The following is a 20,532-nucleotide window of genomic DNA, read 5'->3' as shown; positions in this document are numbered from 1 at the left end:
CATATAGGCATGGGCCACTTTCCAGTATATGAAACGAAATTGAAAAGTACATCTTCAAAACATGGCAAAACATTGATGCATCAAAAAAAAAAAAAAGGTATCCAAAACTTTTATGTGATTTGAAACACAAAAGGTGCGTAAAGGATCATTCTGCTAAAGTATTTAGAGGCCAACAATAGTGATAGTGATAGTTCTTTTCACTCAAAAGAATCCAATGCCGGCCCATGCCTGTTTGTACAAATATGTGGTTTAGCACCAAACAAGGCTAACACTGTTAGGAAGTCGGTATTTGAAAGCAAACAGAATAAAGTTACCAGTTTCACCAAAGTCACGTTGAAAGGCAAAAGCACTGCCCCAAAGAAGAGGAAACGTGTCCAAATTGTGTCAGGGGGAAAACACGACCATCTGCCAAACAAGACATGACTGGTTCAAACTTCACGAGCTTAAACATGCTGCACTCTGTTGGTTACGTGTGATTCACTTTTGTAAATGCCAGGTTGGTTTCTTTCAGTAGTTATATTGTAGCATTTAGAAAGAACTAGATGTTTATCTGTACCTTACAGAAGTGCAATTGATTTACTATGTGCAATACTGTATTTTATACTGTTTTTAAAGAAAAAAAGAGACTTAAAATAAAGCTATTTATTATTCTAAAAATGGAAAATAAATAAATAAATAAAAACAAGACATCTACACAGCTCTCGAAAAACGAAGAAGACTGTTTCATTACTAAAGCATGCAAACACAAATTAAAATGTCTGGGTGATAAAATGCTGTCCAACAGTATCAATCACACATTGCGCCAGTTTGAGCAAATTGCAGCTCAAATTATCGAAACAGAATGGGACAAAGCACATTTTCATTCAACTAATTTTGTATCAAATTTGTTAAATATTTTGAGCCAAAATCCGAGCCAAGCCATCTGCAGGCTGAAAAGCTGCAGAAAATCAACTAGGAAAAATACGTTGTGCCTTTGGTGAGCAAACCTTGTGAAATCTCATCTGTAGAGAAGAGTCTGCAAATGTACGTATACGTACAACAACAAAAAAAGATTTTCTATGCGATAACCTGCAGAAGATTAGGTTGGGAACGCTGCTGCGTCTTTGATGTGGCGCGGCGGCAAAGAAACGAGAGTGGAATACAAGAGAAGGGATGAGCAGTGCAGCGCTTGTGTCTGCCTCGGAGCCTGTTTGAGGACATCAAAACCGTAATGCGGTTGGACCAGAAACAAAGTGCAACTAGAACCAGAGACAAGCAGAGGACAAAGCTCTGAACAAATGCCCCAGAGACGCAGTGAGGCAGGAGAGATCCTTGTGTAGATGCGCTAGGTAGTTTGACTGGAGGGCAACACTCCTCCTCCTCCTCCTCTGAGTCACAGTAAGAGTGTCACCATGGGGCTGTTCCTTTAAGTGCTTGTATGAAGCACAGTAGAACAAACATGACATCTTACTGTCTTTTACACATTGTCCTTAGTGGCTTAACAGTGTCAGACGGTTTCACAGAGTTCTCTCAGAAAGGCTACGTTTCTCAAACGTGTGGTTGAGAATCGGGAAGAAGAGGTCCAGTGAGTGATAACAAGGTGTTTGAGGCATTATGATGCATCGCCATATCTCACTATGCTTCTTTTCTGTGAGCTCTGCAGCAGTCTGGCCAGCAGGGGAGAGAGAGAGAGACGGAGCAGGAGGAGGGAGAGGGAGCGCGCGCGGGCAGAACGACGCAAGAAGTGAGCAGATATGTTTGGACAGAAACAGACATAAACTCATACAAGACGAAGAGGAACAAAATTAGATGGAAAACCGGAGGAGTATCCTGATCCGACCAGGCTTAATGAAACAGATGCTTTTTGCGGAACGCTGTTTATCCAGAGAGCATGCAGCAGAGAAGACAAGCACCAGCTCCTATAGCCAGTCCACCCAGTGCTGTCAATCAATAACACAGGGTTCTTCCCCTGCAGCTCCGCACACTGCAGGGAAACCTCCAGGAGAACTTCAAGGGAGCGCAGCGGTCCGTACGCACGGTGCGCTTCGCTGTTGCTAAATAAGAGAAACGGTAGTTTGACAACCAACATCTCAATCTACATCCCTGAATTTTGCAATAAAAATTCATAAACCTGACGGCGAGATGTTGCTTTACTAAAATAACTTAATTCGAAATTGTTCTTGTATAAAACAAAACGCCACGGTCGGTTTTTCAATTTGTTTTCTATTTTTATGCGAGTGCATTTTTTTCAGTTTGTATCTCTCTCTCTCTGTTTTTATTCTTGTTTGTACTTCAGGGTGGTCTACTCTTTTACGACACAGCTGCGGGGGGAGGGGGGGTAAGCCATATGTCAAGAACACAGTGAGGATTCCAGATAATTTGCTACAAAACAACATTGAAGCAATTGATTTTTTAGCTTCCTGACAGGATCAAAAGTCCCACCACACCTGCCAAGCAGACAGACTTATGAAGGTCCAACGGATTCAGTGTAAGATACCAATTACAACGTGAAAGACAGATCAACACATGATCGAGATATGCATAAGTTGCTAACTTAAATCCTCCACTCTTTAGTGTTTTTGTGAAATCCAGCATTAGAAATTCATTGTTTTATGTCTTGAAGTGTTTTGATTACAATTGTGCAGTACAATGCACCGTTGATGACTGGTATATTCAACTCCATCTGAATTGTAGCCCGCTGTGATTCAGTGAAATCCAAAGCTCAATTTATATCGCTACTGTGTTTTATTAGAATTTAACAGATGTTGACAAGCAATTGCACCACTGGCAATTCCCCCTAATGGTCAGGTTTAGTGTGTTACTTATTAAGCAGCCAGGAAGGCAGAAGACACAGATTGCTTTTTTTTTGTGGGTTCACTCCATCCCTACAGCAAAGGGAAATGTTATTCAAGAACATAAAGGTAAAACTTGGCGATTTCAGCAGGACCCGGCAACACGTTTCTCCTATTATCCTCATGTAAATTTATTCAAAGAGGCTCGTTTCAGAGCCACTTGCGAGGGTGGACGTGAATACAAAAGGCAGGCCCCGCTAGGATGTCCAATGAATCAAACGTATGACGGTGCTGTGTCTAAGTCGCTAACAGGCGTAGCTCTGCAGTGACAATGCGCAGCAGAACCAGCGCCACCCCACAAAGTCGTTGCTGCGATCGCTCTCATCAACATTCTGCGTCCACCACAGCGGGTGGGGGTGTGGGGGAGCAAAAAGTTAATGCATAAATCTAAATGTAAGAGGCTGCCACTCAGAAGAACAAGGTCGGCAGGCAGTAGCTGCAGCGGCGGCAGCACTGCCTGCAGACGAGGCAGCGCCATCCAAATGCAGCAACTGCAGCTTTGATGGGAAGGCTCTCCCAGAGCTCATAAAAATTCAGGCTAATCCCACTGATCATCAGGTCATGATTTACAGACTTAATTTCAATGCTGTTTTATTATGCAAACTACAGACACTGACGTGACCTCTAACTCCGCATCGGACAAAAGGACTCGGCACGATGATGCAAAATGCCATTCAGGTACTTAGAAATGTCAACGCAGTCAAGTGCAATGACCAGTCGGAAAAATGAGAAATCAGCTGACGAATGGCAGGGGTCAGAAGGGACGAAATAAGAACGGAGTCAGAGGGCGGCAGCAGCATTTGTGTACAGAGCAGATCGTTTCATTAGGGGCCACAGAACGTAAGAGAGGACGCCGGTCTCCGACGGTGCCATTCAGCGACAACCCCTGGAAGCAGGCAACACTGTTTCACCTCCACCGCAGGGAGGTGGCGGGGGAACGCTGAAATAGATGCACTTAGTATAATACAGAAGTAACACAGCAGAGGAAACTTTCCCTCATCCTGACAGCCTGTTAGACAAAATGGAAGGAGATCCATATCTGAAATACATGATCAAACCAACTGAAAAGAAAAATAACTGCAGAGGATAAAGCCTTTTTCCGAAATTCCACTTTCCAAACGTTTTGAATATGAGCCAAACAGGACCAGGAAAGCGTTCGATCTTCGACATGGCCGTGACACGCCCTTTCTTTGCTGGAAAACTGCAAAGAAAGAGCAATCAGGAATCTTAAATCTCCGACGAGGGAAAAAAAAAACAAACAAAAAAAAAAACAAATGGACAAGAGGGCGGTCTGAGCTGAACTCACAGCTTCATTAGCTTCACATTATTCAGCGCGATGCACACAAGCAATCTGTTACCCTACAAAGGGCTTCCAATCTACAAAATTAGCTCGACGCATAGCTGGGAATGCCATTAGACAGTTTGAGGGACAGAAAGAAGGAACAGCTACGGACCCTGCAAAAAAATGTGGGCATCCTGGGAGGAAATGAATCGGAGGAGAGAAGACGAAAAATGAGGCTGCTGACGTTTAACAGGGCAGCAATATAACAAAACAGGATGACTACTGACACTGTAAACTAATTATGCAGGGTTTTTTTGGCCTTTCACAGAGATGGAGCTCTATTAAAACTAAAACTCACTATCAGTTTATAAATGGTTGATAGATGAACAAATGGATGGACGGAGGAACAGATGGATTAACCATGGATAGATGGATTGATTCTTAATGTGTATTGATAGATAAATAATGGGACAGGAATTCTCAAAACCAAATCATTTTCACAATTTTCTTAATTCATCTTTACCCAAAAACAGGAAGTAATTCCCCAAACTTGAGCAGACTGTGTGGCAAAACACCCAAAAAAGTTGCTGACCTTCGGCTGTTTGTTCAACCAGAGCTACAATTAACAGCTCCTCCCGTCTCCAGACAGTCTCAGATGTCTAAAATCATCAGCGTTACATGTAACTTTATTTATACAGGCATAGAAGTATTTCTGGCTGCAAAATCTCAAAAACACAAAAGGCATATAAAAATTTTAACTTTCAAACTATAACCTAAAGAGAGAAGATAAGCATCTATATGATGCAGGAAAAAAAAATGCAACCCAAACAATGTCGGAGGTTGAATTTCAGGCCTGACGAACAAGAGGAATCTACAAAGGCAGACATTGTCTTTACACAGAGACCGATAAGTGCATCAACCACTATGAAGCTCTGACGGAGAGGGGCTGCAAGAAGGACGCGCACAGGGATAACAGAGGGATACAGTAATTAGATTACAGAGCGCAGCATTAGATGTGCACTAATAAGAGGATCAGACACTTAGACAAGGAAGCCACAGTTTAAATAAAAAAATAAAAAAAACAACAGCTCAGGCAAAACACACATTCAAATACAGTCGTGTCTAGAGAAAGATGCGAGTCATTTTTATGAAGAAGGAATGCGAAAGGAATCCGCAGAGGTAGACCGTGTCAGTCTGAAGCTGTACGGAGTTTCACAGTCTATAGTGTGCAGACATAAGAGCTGATGGTGCATATTTGCGTATACGTCTCAAGACGATCCATAACCTTCTACAAAAAGAAGGCATGGAGACGGGACCGTCCTGCTGATGCTATCGGTGTCTGACAAAACTTACGATGTGAGGAGAATCCCGGCCCATGGAGATGACTGTCCTGTTTATTGTCCTCAGCAGCTTCTCCATGATAACTTGAACATGCCACTGGGTGGGACCCTGCAGAGAATACAGTGGAATATCCATCAGAATAGAGAGACATCACAGCAGAGGAAAATGATAAAACAATATAAAAAGCTAAAACTTCATTGGCTGCGTAAGAGTAAATTATTTCTGTATTATGCAGACGTAATGATACATTAGTGACTTTTGTTCTGCTACGACTGACAAAAGTTTTAAAATAAGTATTTCTTGACAGAACGCAGCCTAAATATATTATGGCATAAATATAAAGTGTAAGAACGTAGAGCCAAAAATCCCTTGTGGGCTTAGAGAAACCTTTACCCGATGCACTTTCCGTTTTATTTTTGCATTGTCCCATTTATCTGTCTGAGACAGTTCTGGCATGTTTTTTCTTTTTATTACTCGTTGTACCTTTCTGAGGAGGGAACCAAAGCTGACGAGAAAGAAATCTTGAAAAATGAGTATAAAGCCTTATATAAATATATAGAATTTTTAGAAGGAGTAGCATAATTTTAGAATGTATTTCTAGTGATAAATTCTGTGAAACTCTGATCGATATCAAGTAGTAAATAATACATTCAACAAGACGTTTCAAGGGTGTCGCATAGCATAGCAATAGAGCAGGAGATCTATTGCTATGCTAGATCTCCTGCTCTAGTATAGCAAGAGCGGAGATCTTGCTATGTAAATTAATGAAAATTAATTTTCATTAATTCATTTAATGGTTCATAAAGGGGCTATTAATTCTCAATGCAGCAGTGTGGTGCTGGACTCCTAGCCTATCAAATTTGCTGATTTCTGTAAATTAATACCACTAGCGCCAGAAATCTTTTAAAAATTCCAAGTAAAGTTTGGATTTATACCATTTTTTCAGTGCAAAGAAATTTGAGATCATATTAAAGATGTGCATGCATCCTGAGTTGGAGTCTTGAATTCACACCTTCGCAAACAAACCGAACTTTCTAGGTAAACAATCTGGAGGTTAATTAAACCAGCCTAACCAGGGCTGGCGTGAATGCACCCCAAGTCTCTTGTTGAGGTATATAAGGCTTTTACACATTCACAAAGTTATATAAAGCAGCCACTGAACGCACTACCTTTCAAACAAGAAAGTTTCACTTACATTTTCCAGAAAGTAGGACTCTTAGGCAGCCTTTCAGTTGGAAAATGAGGTCAACTTTACTGCAACATGGTAGAGTTGCAGTAAATGAAAAGTGTCGAATTCACTTCATATATATATATATATATATATATATATATATATATATATATATATATATATATATATATATATATATATTTATTTATTTATTTATTTTCCTCTGTGGATAAAGAACAGAGGAAAGCCGTTGTGGTGGATGTAGCAATACCAAGTGACCACAACATCAGGAAAAAGGAGCATGAGAAACTGGAGAAATACCAGGGCCTCAGAGAGGAACTGGAGAAGGCCTGGAAGGTGAAGACCACAGTGGTGCCTGTGGTCATAGGGGCCCTCGGGGCAGTCACCCCCAAACTGGAGCAGTGGCTCAAACAGATCCCAGGAACAACATCAGACATCTCAGTCCAGAAATGTGCAGTTCTAGGCACAGCCAAGATACTGCGCAGAACCCTCAAGCTCCCAGGCCTCTGGTAGAGGACCCGAGCTCAGAGGATGAAAGAGACCACCCGCGGAGGGTGAGAAGGGAATTTTATTTATTTATTTTTTTTAATTTATTTATTTATTTTTATTTTTTTTCTTTTCATTTTGCTAAATGGGAAATTTGAGTAAACAGAAATATTCTCGTGATTTGGTGCCTTTCTTTGTCCAGTTATTGTTACACCGGCTGCAACAGTCTAGCTGCTGTTAGTTTTACTCTCTCAGTCCGTCTCAGAGTAACTGATATCAAAGACACAACAGATGTAGTTGGAGGATCTGCTGGTACTCCACACCACAGGGTTTGTGATCCAGTCTTAAGATAGCCCCCTGTTCTTTTTTTTTTTTTTTTTTTCCTCCTATCTGTGTTTGTAAGTCTGGGAAATCTTTGGCTGTATTGATGCACCAGACAGATATGAAAGAGAAAGTGAGACTCTGAGAGGAAGCTGATATTTGTTGTAGAGCAGCAGAGGGAGTTTAAAAGCTGGAGGAGAGTGGGAGAGGTAGATAATCCCAGCAAAGTGTAGTGTGGGAGGGCGGGCCGCGGTGATCAATGACGAGAGCCTGAGAGGGCCGAGGGGAGGACATCAGGAGTCTGGGCATGGAAAACGATCAAACACACTCACACAGCAGCTGAGTATATGTTTGCGTGTGTGTGTGTGTGTGTGTATCTAACTATTCGAGCATGCCAGATCCAGGGCAGGAGTCTGAGTATGAGGGATGGGAGAAGATTTGTGCTAAAATCCATTATTAATTTGGTAGTTCATCAATAGGAATGAAGGAAGCAATTTAGAAATGTATTAAATGAAGCCATTTATGTGGTATTAATATCAGTGTATAACGTTGTCAATTGAAAAGCATCACTTCATGGTCTGGGAACTTTTAAATGCAAATTCTTTTTAACAAACTGCATTATTATTTAACACTTGCTTCAAGGCTCTCTGGCTCTACAGCACCAGGAGACAAGGCAGAACTTATTGTGTTGTTTCATTAGTCATTTGTAGTGTTAATCTTTCCCTCCATTATATCCGAGAAATAATTTAGAGAGCAACAACAACCATTCAAGCAGTAATCACAGAAATGTGCATTGTCCAGGCACATAGTGTGACTTTTTATAGCACAACCAAGAATCGGTTACCTTCAAAAGAAATTTGACTTTGTAATTTGATAACTTGGCCACTGTCTCCCTAAGAAGTTCCTGTTCTTTCCAACACTGCCTTCAGCACATCATTACGACAATACCTTTCCATTATGCCGTTGACAAACATTCTTAGAAGCACTGGATTGACAAAGAGTTTGCACGATAAGCTCAGCATATGAAACAGTCAGTTCCATTTGATGTTTGCCAATTGCTGCTGGTGCTAGTCTGAAGGAGCTGAGTGAGGAAGGGGCAGTGGAGGGGTGCTCTGTAAGAGGAAGAGCTTTGTGGAAGGAGCTGACACTTTGGGAGAGCAAGAGCCAAATGATCACCACAGGCAATTTCAGGAATTTCACAAACATGAAAGAATCAAGGCAACACTCCCAGTATGTTTTTGATGAGAAGAGCTAAAAAAAAAAGAAGCTGATTTTACATAATACTCTCCCTTTAAGAATAAAGACTAGGGCTCTACAACATTAGACAATCTTGAGACGATGTTGGAAAACACTGCACCGAATTTTATGGCCAAGACGTAAAGCCCAGTGTGTGGTAGAACATGACTGTGGCAGCATAATGCTGTGTGGTCAGTGCAAACTGACATTTAATGACCTCTGGCGAGAATAAAGCATGTCCTGCATGTGTGTCGTGTTTCTCACCACGTCCTTCCTGTAAAGCACCTCCATGATGTCACTGAGCAGCTGGCAGCAGGCCTTCGGCTCCTCCTGCTTCTCCAGGTGGGACTTCAGCTGTTCCGTCATCAGCGGTAGGAGGATCTCGCGGCAGTCTGGAGGGACAGCAACGAACACACACGTTCACCACGTTCACCGGTTAACACGCACGAACCAGATGATGGATCACTTGAAGCGGTGCGGCATATGCTTTCGCCACCGCCGCTGCAGACGCACGCAGTTTAGTAATGACTCGCTGATCTCAGAGGGTTAAATTAAAACACGCGAGGCAATTAATTATTTCATTAGAGCATCTGAAACTTTCTTGAAATATGGCAGCTGAACTTTTACAACAGCGGCAAATTATTACTGCTTTTAATTACACTGTAAGTTACAGCACAGGCCAATGGCATCAGTCATTAAGATAGAAAATCAATTGGCTGTCAGTTTGATGTCAACCATTCGCTGTCAGCAGTGGAAAACCATCTAAAAACGACTCGTCAGGTTCAATCACAATCTTTCTGTTATATGTAAAGGAAAAGTGTCTAGGAGACTCCAAATACCTTTATTCATTCCCTCAAACGGCCATTTAATACACAACTGCAGTCAACAGCTAAAGTGCTGACAATTGGATACAACTAGACAGACGCATATCTACAATTTTATGAGAAATCAGTAGGTCTTACCAAACCAACCATAGGAAGACTTTCAGTGTCAGAGACCTTTGTTTTTGCTTTCACCTTAAATGACTGATCAGATTTTTTTTTTTTTTTTGTCCCACGACTGAGAAGTTAGGCAGTGTCTGTGACTATAATTCTTCATCCTCTAGAGCCTCGGTTTAGCGAAAATAAATGAAAATGTGAGCCTTAGCACTCAAAAATACACTGGCATGTAAATCTTTTCAAGCTTAAGTAGAATATAAGGCCAAATAATAAAGGGCCGGGTGAGGAACACAATGAAGGGACTGAAGACTGTGAATATATCTACTTAATTCATACTGATTATCTACATTTAAGGTACTAATCATGAGCCATGTAGGACACGCTGAAAATAATTGCCAGTAAAAGAAAACATAAGGTTGTCAGACATCAAAGAGGTTCGAAATTACATTTATTGTTCTTCCACACAAGCTTGTTGTAGGAATAATTTCATTTTAGATTACAATTATTAGGAGAAGGCTCACACCTGATTACCGCATTGAAGCCGAACAAATGCCTCAAAGTTAATTAATTTAATGGTTCATGAAAGTAACATGCGCGAACAGATGAAGCTCATGTTTGTCAAGTGAAATAAGAAGAACCACAAACCAACATGGTACATATACTGACAAGCTAGATTCTATTTTGTAATGTATTTATTGCACACAAAGGCGATTGTATTCCAAATCAACAGTGGGTTTTTGCTTCCGTTATGCCTTTAAGTATCGTGACAAAATTCTGAAACTCTGACAGGATTACTTTGTTTTCTAAAGAACTGGATTCCACTCAGACACGCAACTTCTGTGCAACACTTTCAGAAAGCCAGCGTTTGTGCTCCCATCCTTTGCTGTCACTTTTCTATAGAATCTAATTGCAGCACTGACCCGCTGTGCATTGCAATTATTTAAATAATTGGTGTTATTTTTCCTCACCGGAATGGAGATGTTCTGGATATTAAAGAGTTTGTCTTGTCATTCGACGCGGAGCCTTGACACCAAGTGACAACCACGTCTGCCCTGAGATATTTTGGGTTGCCGCTCAATACAGTACCAAGCTATCTGTCTGCATGGTACAGCCTAATTGCAATGGCTGTTTTTACCCCTTTTAAAGATCCGCAAATTACAGGCTTTATGACCTATAGATGCACAACAACAATAATAAAATGAAAACAAATCTGGTTTAAGGTACGTTGATACAGTTTTTATGGCTCATTCTCTTTCCAAGAAATTGTAAAAAAAAAATAAATAAATAAAAAACATCAGGTGGCACAATTCATACACATACAGTTGCATGTCAAACAATTTGACAATATCTAACTAGCAAATTGTTTAGGCTAGTTTTAAAAGTAAGACTCTCATTCATAGACTTATTGCACACAATTACTTATTTCAAATGATTACTTCTGCTAATTTCGCTTCACATCTAATCTAACAGGGAGATGCATTGTGCCTTTGCAGATTTAGATTAGTGCGGAGTTATACGACCACATGAGAAGTTCTGGGACGGCAGAAGTACGCGAGAGTGGTGCAGGAGATGGATGAGTGCTGTGAGACGGCAGTGAGGTGTGCTGCAGGATAGGCAGGAGTTCAAGGTGGATGTGGGATTACATCAACGCTTTGGTGATGGGCAGGTGGACAGATGAGGTTAGACAGGAGTCTCTATGGAGATGCTTGCAGATGACACTGATCTGCAAGAAGACCAAAGCACGAGTGGAGGAAATGCAAGAGGCATGAACTGGAAAAGAGAGGGATGAAGATTAGTGGCAGCAAGACAAAATAAACATTTGTAAATGATGGGAAGAGAAGTGGAATAGTTATGTTACAGGGAGTAGAAGTAAAGAATGTATAGGACTTTAATTACTTAGGATCAATGCTGCAAGGAAGCAGAGTGTGGAAGAGAGGTAAAGAGGTGTATGCTGGCAGGTTGAAACAGGCGGGGAAGTATCACGCATAATGTGTGACTTAAAAAAAATATAAGCAAAATGAAAGGAAATGGAGATGGTTTAGAGATGGTACCGATGATGAAGTAGAACTGGAATTTGCAGAGCTCAAGATGTTGAGGTTCTCTTTGAGAGAGACAAGGATGGACAGCATCAGGAATGAGTTCATCAGAGGACAAGCTCACGTTACACGTTTTGGAGACAAAGACAGAGAGGCCAGACTGAGGTGGTTTGTACATGTTCAGAGGAGAGACAACGATTATATCAGCAGAAGAATGCTGAGGTTGGAGCCAGCGGGAAGGAGCCTGACAGGAAGAGCAAAAGGAAGATTTAAGGATGTGATGAAGGAGGACATGAAGTTAGTTGGTGTGAAAGTAGAGGATCCAGAGGATGGAACAAAATGGAGACAGATGATTCTGTTTCCATTTCTTTCTCCTTTAGAAACACTAAAGGTGAAATAACACCATGCAGACGAGGGAAGTGAAACTAAACAATAATCTTCCAAATTAAATGTACAGTGCAAACAGGATTTTAGCTTCTGCTGTTAACCTGTTAGCTTACAAGATTTTTTTGTTTTTGTTTTTCCTGATCTGAGTCAATCTAAAATCATTATTTTTTCATGTGCTGAAAAGCTTTTTACATGTTTTCACATTCATGTTCAATACACGGAAATTCAATTTTAAACCTGTGCCACTTAGGGAGAGATATTACTTTATTTTCCAATGGCCGGGTGTAAAATATACAAGCTTTGACACATTTTTTTAAGGAAAAGGAAGCCTTTCCTATTTGCGAACACATGCAAAGTGCATTAATTTAGAATGCAGAAACTTCTTAAGAGCTCTGTGGTGAAACACAGAGCACCTAGCTTAACTGTTCAGCATTAATTCACTGCAAACATCCCAGGCATTTGATTTTGGGCATGACTGGCAAAAGTGCTTTTTAGAGACCACCTGTAGATCAGGCTGCAGGAATGCTCAGACCCTTAGAGCAACAGATTAGACCACCCTAAAACCAGTCCACCTGCTTCATTTACCATCTGCATTTGATTTAATCTTGAATGAAACAGCTCCAAAGTGGAGCTCAGCTTGATATTAATGTAGAGAGGAGAAATGTCCTTGGCAATTAGCCCTCTTCAACATCACTTCTGTAAATAAGCATTCCCAACAAAGGCAAGGCTCTGCACCTTCAAGTCAGCGAGAGATCAGAGAGAGGATAATCCGCATCTGCATCGCAGCAAATACCCATCCTGCTGATTAGCGCTCCATTCCCAAGCATCGGTGGGGGGAGGTTCACCCGTCCACAGTTATAGAAATAGATCAATAGTAATGACCAGAGGGCTGCGCAGCGAGCGCTGCCCTTCAATATCGGCGCGTTAAACTGACCCAGCCACCAACTGGAACCTTTTATGTTTGAAAAGTATGAAAGCGTCGGATCATTACGCTGAAAGCGGTGACATTTACACCGTGTTGTGTTCGATATCAGACATTACTGAACAGGACAAACTTCCAATTACACCTTGTTCATGCAACCGTTCACAGCTCACTGCCTACGTTCAGACTGATCTAAACACCTCACGCTGATAAACAAGGCAGAGAGTTTAACTGGCCTCCCCACGGGGCTGCGCAGTTAATCGAATTTGAGTTCCAATTTAGATTTGAGCCCAAACAAAAATCTGAAATGAACAAAAAAAAAGTATGATATTCATGAAAATTGTCTCGCCACATTCTGCTTGTTGTGTTTAAAACATGCAGCCAAAGATGAATCGTAGGTCCCTTCATGTTGGAAGGCAAGGCGGAGTTATCAAACGCAAGACGATGGAGTGTTTTCTAGAGGTCAGGGGTCGCTCTTTGCCTCAAGTGGAAGAGTTCATGAACCTATGGGTAGACTGGTAGAAACGTTACTTATCTGTCAACCGTCCATACATTCACCTGTCCACTAGTCTGTATAAGTCTATACACACGGATTTGAACTAATTTTATTGATTGAGCCACCGACCTACCTACCAATCCATCCATCCCATATTTTTTTAATCAATCCATTCATTTGACCATCTATCACTGTCGTCCATCCATCTATCCATCCAATCTTTCTTCCATCCATCTAGTCATTCGTCCATCCCTTTTTTCCATCTCGAGAGTTTTCAAGAATGAACACATACTGACATTTGGACCAGCCTCATGTCTAATTAAGGACCATGACTGTCACAAAAAGATGGACATGGATATAAAAAGCTCAGATAGATAAAAAAAAAAATAATGAAAAAAATATATATATTGCTTGTATAGTCGCATTTTGTCAACATAACAGGGAAAAAAAAGTATAAATATGAAGAAAAATATCTTTAAAACACCATAAAACAGGAGGAACTTTTCGACAGCATTGATATTAATCCTTATTTTAAGAAGCAAGCAAGTGCAGAAGATTATTACAGATGACTTGTCTACCTCCTACAATAAACATGAAGAATTTCCACCATGCCTCACCAGTGACCTTTGCAGAAGCCTCACACAGGGCTGCCTGGTGGAGGCAGGTGGTGTGTGTGATTGCCTAAATTACTGAGCTGTGAGTGAAACTGCAAGCGCTGAGAAACTGGCAGTACAGTTTATATAGGCGTTTTTGTGCAGCTGCGCTCTCACCGTGATGAGTAAAGAGATCGCTGTGGACGATGTCAATCAGACAGTCGAGCTTCTGTTTCACCAGGCGACCCTGGGGGACCTTCAGGATGAACTCTGTGAACAGCTTGCTGCGTAGACAAAGAGACAAACAGAGAAAAGGTCAAATTTATCAGGCGTCTCGGCTGGCCGACTGGCTCCAGACACGATATTCAGATCAGAAACATCTGGCCTAAATGGGGATCAGAACAAAAAATACGGAATGATTTAAAGTGTTAAAAAAGCATAATAACAACAATAATAATAATAATAATAATAATAATAATAATAATAATAATATTTAATTAATATCAGATTTTAGAATGTGTCTGTTCATCTGCATAATTCAAGGAAATAACTAATGAAATAAAATTATTCAAATAAAATAAATAAAAAGAGGTGACAAGCCTCCCCAAATCATGAACCTTGAAAATCTCTCCTAAACTCTTGAATGGTCTTTGCTTCACAATCCTCTGGAAGCTTGCTCACATTTTTATCCCGCAGATTTTCCTTCCACTCATTTTTCTATTAAATTGGCTTGTATCCAACCCTCTCCACAGGCAGCCATTATGTTATATCCCAGATACATTTGTTACACAAGAAACATATCCCACTGTCTGTAATATACTCAGATTTGTTAGGATTAAGTATCAGGAAGAAACTGTTTGACATTCGCAATGTTGAAACATAAATCTTCCCTCCTGTTTACACATAACTCTTGTACATTACTGTTTTCTGAGGCAGGCAACATGCTTATGACTGGCCTGGACAAAAGCTAGGAGAGAAAACGTTCTGGCATTGCATGAAACACTCTCCACCCCCAAGGCTCTGGTCCGATTGCCTCCAGCTAAGACTCTTGGCAAGCTTTTAGCTAACGGGAACAGCTAAAGCCACCTTTGCTCAGCCACCAAAGAGTCAAGCCTGTGATTTAGAGCCAGGTTAATGGCTCATATGTATCAAATTTATTACAATAACAGCTGAAATCAAAGGGTTTTTGTTCCTCCCTCTGGTAGCTTGTGCACTTGCATAAATATTCACTGAATAAAAAGCACAGTTTGGTTAGGAATGGAAACGGCTGATGCAGTGTGTTAACTTTTGTGCAGGAAATACTTTCACATACATCTATCTATAGATACTATTTACATAATGTGGTTATAAAATGTAATGAAAAATATAAAATGAACCCTCAAAATTTGTCAGCTGTCAGCTATGGAAACAGGAAAACAACAGCAAAGAGCCATCATGCAGGAGGACTCACCATTCCGATAAAAAGCAACTACAATAACTCATCTGAACAGGATTGGGATTTCTGACGGTAAATTATTTGGCATGATCTCTGGAGTCACATCAAGCGTAGTTAGACGAGCTGCGTCAGCCCCCCCCCCCCAAACGATTTTATGATTAATTTAACGATTAATGATAAAACAGCATTAAAAGCCTCTCTTCTCAGAAACTGCGGTTAGGTTTGATTTTATGCAAATGTTGTTCATTCCTAATCTAATTTAGGAAATTTACAATTTAAAACATATAAAACTGGGAAACAGAAACTCGTCTAAACAGTCCTAAACAGAAAGCTTTGGGCATTTTTTTTGGTACTAATTTGAAAAAATTCAATTTATACAACTCTACTGCATTCAATCAGTAGGGAGAGAAGAAGGGGGAGGGCGGAATGCTTTGGCATAAATGCACCTAATGTATTTTTTATTTATATTTCACACTTTTACATTTTCTTCTAATGAGTAATTCATGACTTTCTGTTTCTCTGTGGTATAAATATGACATGATCAGAGATCCGCTTCTTTTAGCCACTGGTCACCAGACTAGAAAAGGACCTGGGGGTTGAGCTGACCAAAAAAAAAAAACTTATAGCACCAGATTGTAACACAAAGATCTCACAATGAAGATTATACTTTTCACTTTTCCCAAAGTGAATCCAGAATTAAAAATTTTAACCAGTGTGAAAAAATATTACCAATTCAGAAATTATCAAATCAAATTTAATAGCAGTCACATTTTTAATAAACCAAGACAGGTGTTTTGTTATTTTTATTTTATGCTCTGTCATAAAATAAAAATAATAAAACCAAGCAGCAGCGTATTTTGTCTGTGCCGGTCCCGTCTCTCTTCCAAGAGACCTGGAAGCAATTTTAGGCAAAGTATTAGGGACTCTTTGAAATACATCGAAATCTTGGATGACAATCTTGTGGGCTTAACAGGAAAACTGAAATCGATCACTGTTGGATCTTTTAGCCAGACCCAAATCAACAGAAAGAAAAAAAAAATATATATATACATAGAATTATGCAGATTCTCTCATAGCTGTGTCAGTCCTCAGACCTGAATCCTATAAAAGAAATCTGTGGAATGAGCAAAAGTGATGTTGGTAAAAAGGCAGTTTAACAGAGCATTACCAGCAGGATTACCTACAAAAGTGCGACTGCAGATTGGATGTTCTTCAATTTTTTTTCACTCTGAGATTACACTGCTAATAAATTACAATGCAAACTAAAACTTTGAAAAAAATTTGTCATTTACTTATTTGTGCAATCGGGTTTATAAAGTCAAACCTTTTACGCTCTAAAACAAGGGTGAGCATATAAAAACTTTTTTCTGTTTCTCATACATATCAAGAAACATAAAACACAGAGAATAAATGTCACACATTAAACAGACAGTACAGAATCCCTGGACTTCTTTTTTAAACTTCTCTCACAGACGCAAAGATAGATTTTCAAAAAAAAAAGAAAAAAAAGGTGCCTGAGAAAATAGGCATTTAATTTTAATTTAATTTTATACCCCAAAAACAGTCTGTTGGAAAAAAGCCTAGAAATCCTCTGAACTGACACTAAGTAATCCAGATGAACAGATTGTCAGGTTACATCTTCTACTTCGTCAGACTTAATGTCATAAATGAACAGATCAGAGCGCAAGAGTGTGACACTTCATAAAGAATCCATTATGCTGTGGCTGATGACATTCACAGTGGGCAGCATTAACTAAAATGAACACTTCAGTGGAGCAGCTAGCGAGTTTCCAAGGGAACCTGAGTGTGGTTGGGCAGAGGCCATAACTATACAGCTGCTGACTGTAGAGGTGTGGAATAAAAGCACTGCTAGGCAGAAGAAAAAAAAAAAATAGATCTGAGCACAGCTCGTCTCGATTTAGGGAAAGCACCTCAATAAATCACAACGTTATCGAAAAGTTTATTTCGCCAGTTCAATTGAAAAAAGGTAAATATATAATATATCAACTTATTACACAAACTGGCAAATATCAATCGTTCATTCAGCTCATCTTCAAGAACAACCAAAAAAAAAAAAAACTGTTTCTCAGAAAGCTGGAATATTGTAAGACTAGTAAAAAAGGTGTTTCAATATAGAAATATTGTGCTACGACTCCTAAATGACAGTTGTTCACAAGTCATTGAATCCAGAAGGAGAGTAAGCCATAAACACAGGCGTATATAAGAAGATGGAGTACAGTATAGTAGACGGAAAATATGTTAGAAGGTTCTAATTTATTGATATGAATCAGCAACTATTAAAGAGAAAAACTAAACTAATAAAACCGTATTAAACTTGGAAAATTGGTAAGAAATGATCTTTGTTGAACTTCTATGGTGCATTTCTAAGAGCAATCCATACAGAAAAAGCTCTTAAGATATTTATATAATATGTCATAAGACAGGAAAGGTCCACATCTACCCGATTATATTCTCAGTTAATGGTTACAGAATGAGTAAAGGTGACTAAATAACCAAAAGAAGAAGAAAATCATGCAAAACAAGTGAAATTACCTCAGTTCCTTGGGGTCAAAGACCAGCTTGACATCATTGACGATGGTAGGAATGTATTTTAAGGCAGCACCCTTCAAGAGATGAAGCAAAGGAAAAATTAGCCTAAATAAAACAAATATTTGGACAAATGTTCACTGGATCTGTCCCGTCTGATCATACAGTGACAAAAACTGAGAATCGAAGGCAGTTTCTCCTTGCATTTCCTCTAGTCTAGTAAAAAAGGCATTTTAATATATACATCAACATCTCAAAATTAGGATGATGTTTGTGGCCAATTTCTGATCACATATTTTTTCCTAAATCTTAGACCTGTTGATACAAATTTACTCCAATTAAATGTTTTTTTTTGGGGTAGTGGAAACATTGGAATTGTTCAGTGAGCAATGAAAAAGTCAGATGGGGTTCGGATATATCTGCTGTCTGAACGTAACCCAATTTACTGAGGTGTAACTATAATAAAAGGGCACAGGGAATACACACTTTTACCTATTCATTGTCTAAAGTTTTTACTTATGTTTGAAATAAATCAATAATCTCAGCTACAAATAGTTAAAGAACACTCAGCTTACATCTGCACATGCTGTAACTTAAAAAAAGAAGACTGATATCAGAAAAAGTGGCATTTTTGTCCAAACAGAAAAATTGTAAAACAAAGTGCTGACTTTGAGTTCAGAGTGTTGTGTTAAATCTCTGCAAACATCGTGTCGAATTACTTTAGAGGACAAACTGTGTCCTTGTCACGGTATTTTCAAAAGACAGCAACGACACCCAGCTGATATTCCATTTAATCTGCTCTAATCGTATCAGATCTGTTTTTACTCTAATATGCAAAATGTTTGCCCCGCAACCCCGTCTGTAGAAAATCGAGCTCAAGACGACGGGGGAAACTTAATTCCTCAGATGTTGTTTGTTTTGGCTCCAAATATGGCGCCATGAAAACAGTTTTCTCGCTTTGTTCCCATCAGCAGCTCAAGTCCCACCTGCTCTGAAGTGCGGCTTCTAAGTCGCAGCGAAAGACCTTTGCTTCCGTCTGTTTCCAACAACCAGCGGAAGCATCTGTTGGTATGGGTTGATCAAAGTTTAAGTCTATTTGCGTGCCAATCCGAGTTTCCGCACGAGTGCGTGCACGTCTGACCAGATGTTCTTTTTTCTTTTTTTTCAAGGAGGTTTAAAGGGACTGCTCATTAGCTCCCACCTGCTACGATGCTTTCACAGAGAGGCGGCTTTGGGAAGAGACCGGGAATCCTCGCTTTCATGGCCGTTCCTCAAGATCAGTTTTTAATTTACTGACAGTAAAGTTAATATCTCACCCAATTACACAGCAACTGACTCCTAATTGACTCCTGAACTTTCCCTACGGTTGACTGGGCACATGGATCTACTGTAGGTGCTCCAAGGTGCATGCACCCTGTGATTATGTTATCTCTAAAAGCAGAGGTGTACGCGAGGTAAGCATCTGTCAGCCTTTGAGAGAGACTGCACAGAATAATAATAAAAAAATAAAAAAAACACGAGCTTGTCAGTTGGTTTGCAGTCTGGTGTCACCGAGTTCAGAGTAAGAAAACAGCAAAATACACGAAATGAAAAAGAAACCAAAAACACAACGCTTACAGGTAGGAGGAGGAAGGAAGAGACATAAATACCTTAAGCAGCAGCTAAAGAGCAGAGTGCCAGGGGAGACCCAGACATCAGGACAGGCAAGGTCAAAGAGAAACGAAAGGCAGAACATCACAGACACAGACAGAGGAACAAACAACAGAAATCAACACATATGTAAGCTGACGACGCAAGAAAGATCTAAAAGGCTGCACAAAAACTAGGAAATTGGCAATGCTTTAACTCTTTTGATCAACTTATGTAATTTTTATTTTATTAAAAGAAAATAAAAATTTTTTATGAGCTTTCTTATGCAAGGAGAAATCTTTTTTTTTTCTTTTTTTTTTAAATATGTGCATGTTGAAATCTAAATGAAGCAGCTATTGGGGAAAAATAAAGAACACAGTAAGCTGGAAGCATTTTACAACTATAAACGTTGACATTTTTGGCAGATTAGATGAAAAAAAAAGTGGGAAAATAGTGGAGCTACAGTCAAAATTTTGTGACTCATCGACTTTGACCCTCACCAGGCTGCAAATGTACCGAATTCGACTTTCACATGTGCAAAGACACACAACTGCTTTCACACTGTCATTTTTTTTTATTTATGTATTCAACAAAAGGTTTGTTTCTATATGATGAATTGGGGAAGTAGCAGCAAGGAGCCGCTTCTAAAGCTAATATCCCTGTGACCATCAATATAAAAGCAGAGATTTTGGCAGTTTTCTGCTCCAGTGCATAAATATATATACAGTATATGTGTGTGTGTGCGCACACGTGTGTGTGATAACACACAGCCAAGCAGGAAAAAAAAAGAGCTGGTATAAACGTAGAGAAACAAATGCCCCTGCCCAAAACTTTGAAAAGACTCAGGAGGCCAACTTTAC

General features: G+C 39.8%; 1 protein-coding gene across 1 annotated transcript in view; it reads right to left on the bottom strand.

Annotated features, from left to right (window-relative positions):
* dock1 (dedicator of cytokinesis 1) overlaps positions 1–20,532 on the bottom strand; it is a 199,888-nt gene that overhangs the window by 114,811 nt on the left and 64,545 nt on the right. The window contains exons 24-27 of the mRNA XM_088001004.1: positions 18,050–18,120; positions 14,239–14,345; positions 8,954–9,081; positions 5,467–5,562 (exon numbers count right to left, since the gene is read on the bottom strand). Of these exons, the coding sequence (XP_087857130.1) occupies positions 5,467–5,562; positions 8,954–9,081; positions 14,239–14,345; positions 18,050–18,120 (402 nt within the window). The remainder of the gene's footprint in view (positions 1–5,466; positions 5,563–8,953; positions 9,082–14,238; positions 14,346–18,049; positions 18,121–20,532) is intronic.

The sequence above is a fragment of the Poecilia mexicana genome, unplaced genomic scaffold, assembly GCF_051168715.1.
Source record: "Poecilia mexicana isolate PSO_F unplaced genomic scaffold, ASM5116871v1 scaffold_19, whole genome shotgun sequence".
Lineage (NCBI taxonomy): Eukaryota > Metazoa > Chordata > Actinopteri > Cyprinodontiformes > Poeciliidae > Poecilia > Poecilia mexicana.
The sequence above is the reverse complement of the archived record's forward strand: the minus strand, read 5'-3'. Positions and strand labels throughout refer to the sequence as shown.